The sequence below is a fragment of the Penaeus monodon genome, chromosome 23 (genome assembly GCF_015228065.2).
Source record: "Penaeus monodon isolate SGIC_2016 chromosome 23, NSTDA_Pmon_1, whole genome shotgun sequence".
NCBI lineage: Eukaryota > Metazoa > Arthropoda > Malacostraca > Decapoda > Penaeidae > Penaeus > Penaeus monodon.
The window spans coordinates 9,671,822-9,672,817 of NC_051408.1; the positions used below are offsets into that span (position 1 = coordinate 9,671,822).

At 38.8% G+C, this 996-nt stretch overlaps 1 protein-coding gene across 1 annotated transcript in view; it reads left to right on the forward strand.

The window, feature by feature from the left end:
• LOC119588131 overlaps positions 1-996 on the forward strand; it is a gene marked incomplete at its 5' end in the record, with an annotated part of 7,651 nt that continues 6,655 nt past the window's right edge. The window contains 2 exon segments of the mRNA XM_037936839.1: positions 1-145; positions 477-976. Coding sequence (XP_037792767.1) covers positions 1-145; positions 477-976 — 645 coding nt within the window.

Genomic DNA, 996 nt, shown 5'->3' on the forward strand with positions numbered 1-996 from the left:
CGCGGCAAAGCATTGAAGTTTCCCCAGCCTAGACCTTTCAGCCAGTCTAGAGATAAGGGAACTATTGATGAAATTGTTTGTCATGCTTGTGGTAAAAACGGACATATCAAACCAAACTGCCCTGATAATCCCAGGAATTTCAGAGGTAAAAGTTCTTTTTCTAATGATAAAGTTAATTTTGTTTTTGAGGCAGAACTTAAACCTAATAGCTGTGTTGTTGATTCTAATGGATTTTTGTTTTATAAGCCTGTTGAAGTTATGCTCGACACTGGGTGCTCAACTATAATAGTTAAAGACTCTTTGGTCAATTCTAAGTATAAATTGGGTAAAATGGTAAAGGTTTATGATTATTTGGGTAGATCAAATTATTTTCCTAAAATTGGGTGTTTCATAAAAAGCAAGTTCTTTACTGGATGGGCAAACGCTATAGCTGCACCGAAAAAAATTTGGAGAAGTGCTAATAGGATGTGTTCCAGGTGTGAAGATCCCGAACCAATCCTGTCCTGATGACCCAAGCCCTGCTACTACTGATGTGGCTACCTTAACATCCTGCGCTAGTCCTGACCTCTGTGAACCCCCTGAAGAACCTGACCTCTGTGACCTACCCAATCTACCTTCTTCCTGTGACCTAACCGATTTCCCTGACAAGCCTACATTTCCTTTTTCCACTGAAAGTACGCAGGTATGTAGCGAGAATTCTTGTCGATATTCTATAGATGAGGCGCCAAAGATGTCAATGTCAATGGTTGTTCAAACAAGAGCAAATAAGAGCAAACCGAATGTAAATTCAAAACTAAAATGCCCTGCTGATGACAGCATTGAGATAAACAAAACTTCTTTAATCAAAGCACAGAAATCCTGTAAGACCTTAAAACTGATAAGGGAGAAATTAGAAAGCGGAAGGGAGGAAAACGTAAAATCCCGTTCTGTAAAATATGAAATGCGTAACGGTTTGATCTACAGATCTGTATCAAAAGTAAAAACCTGCATGAAATA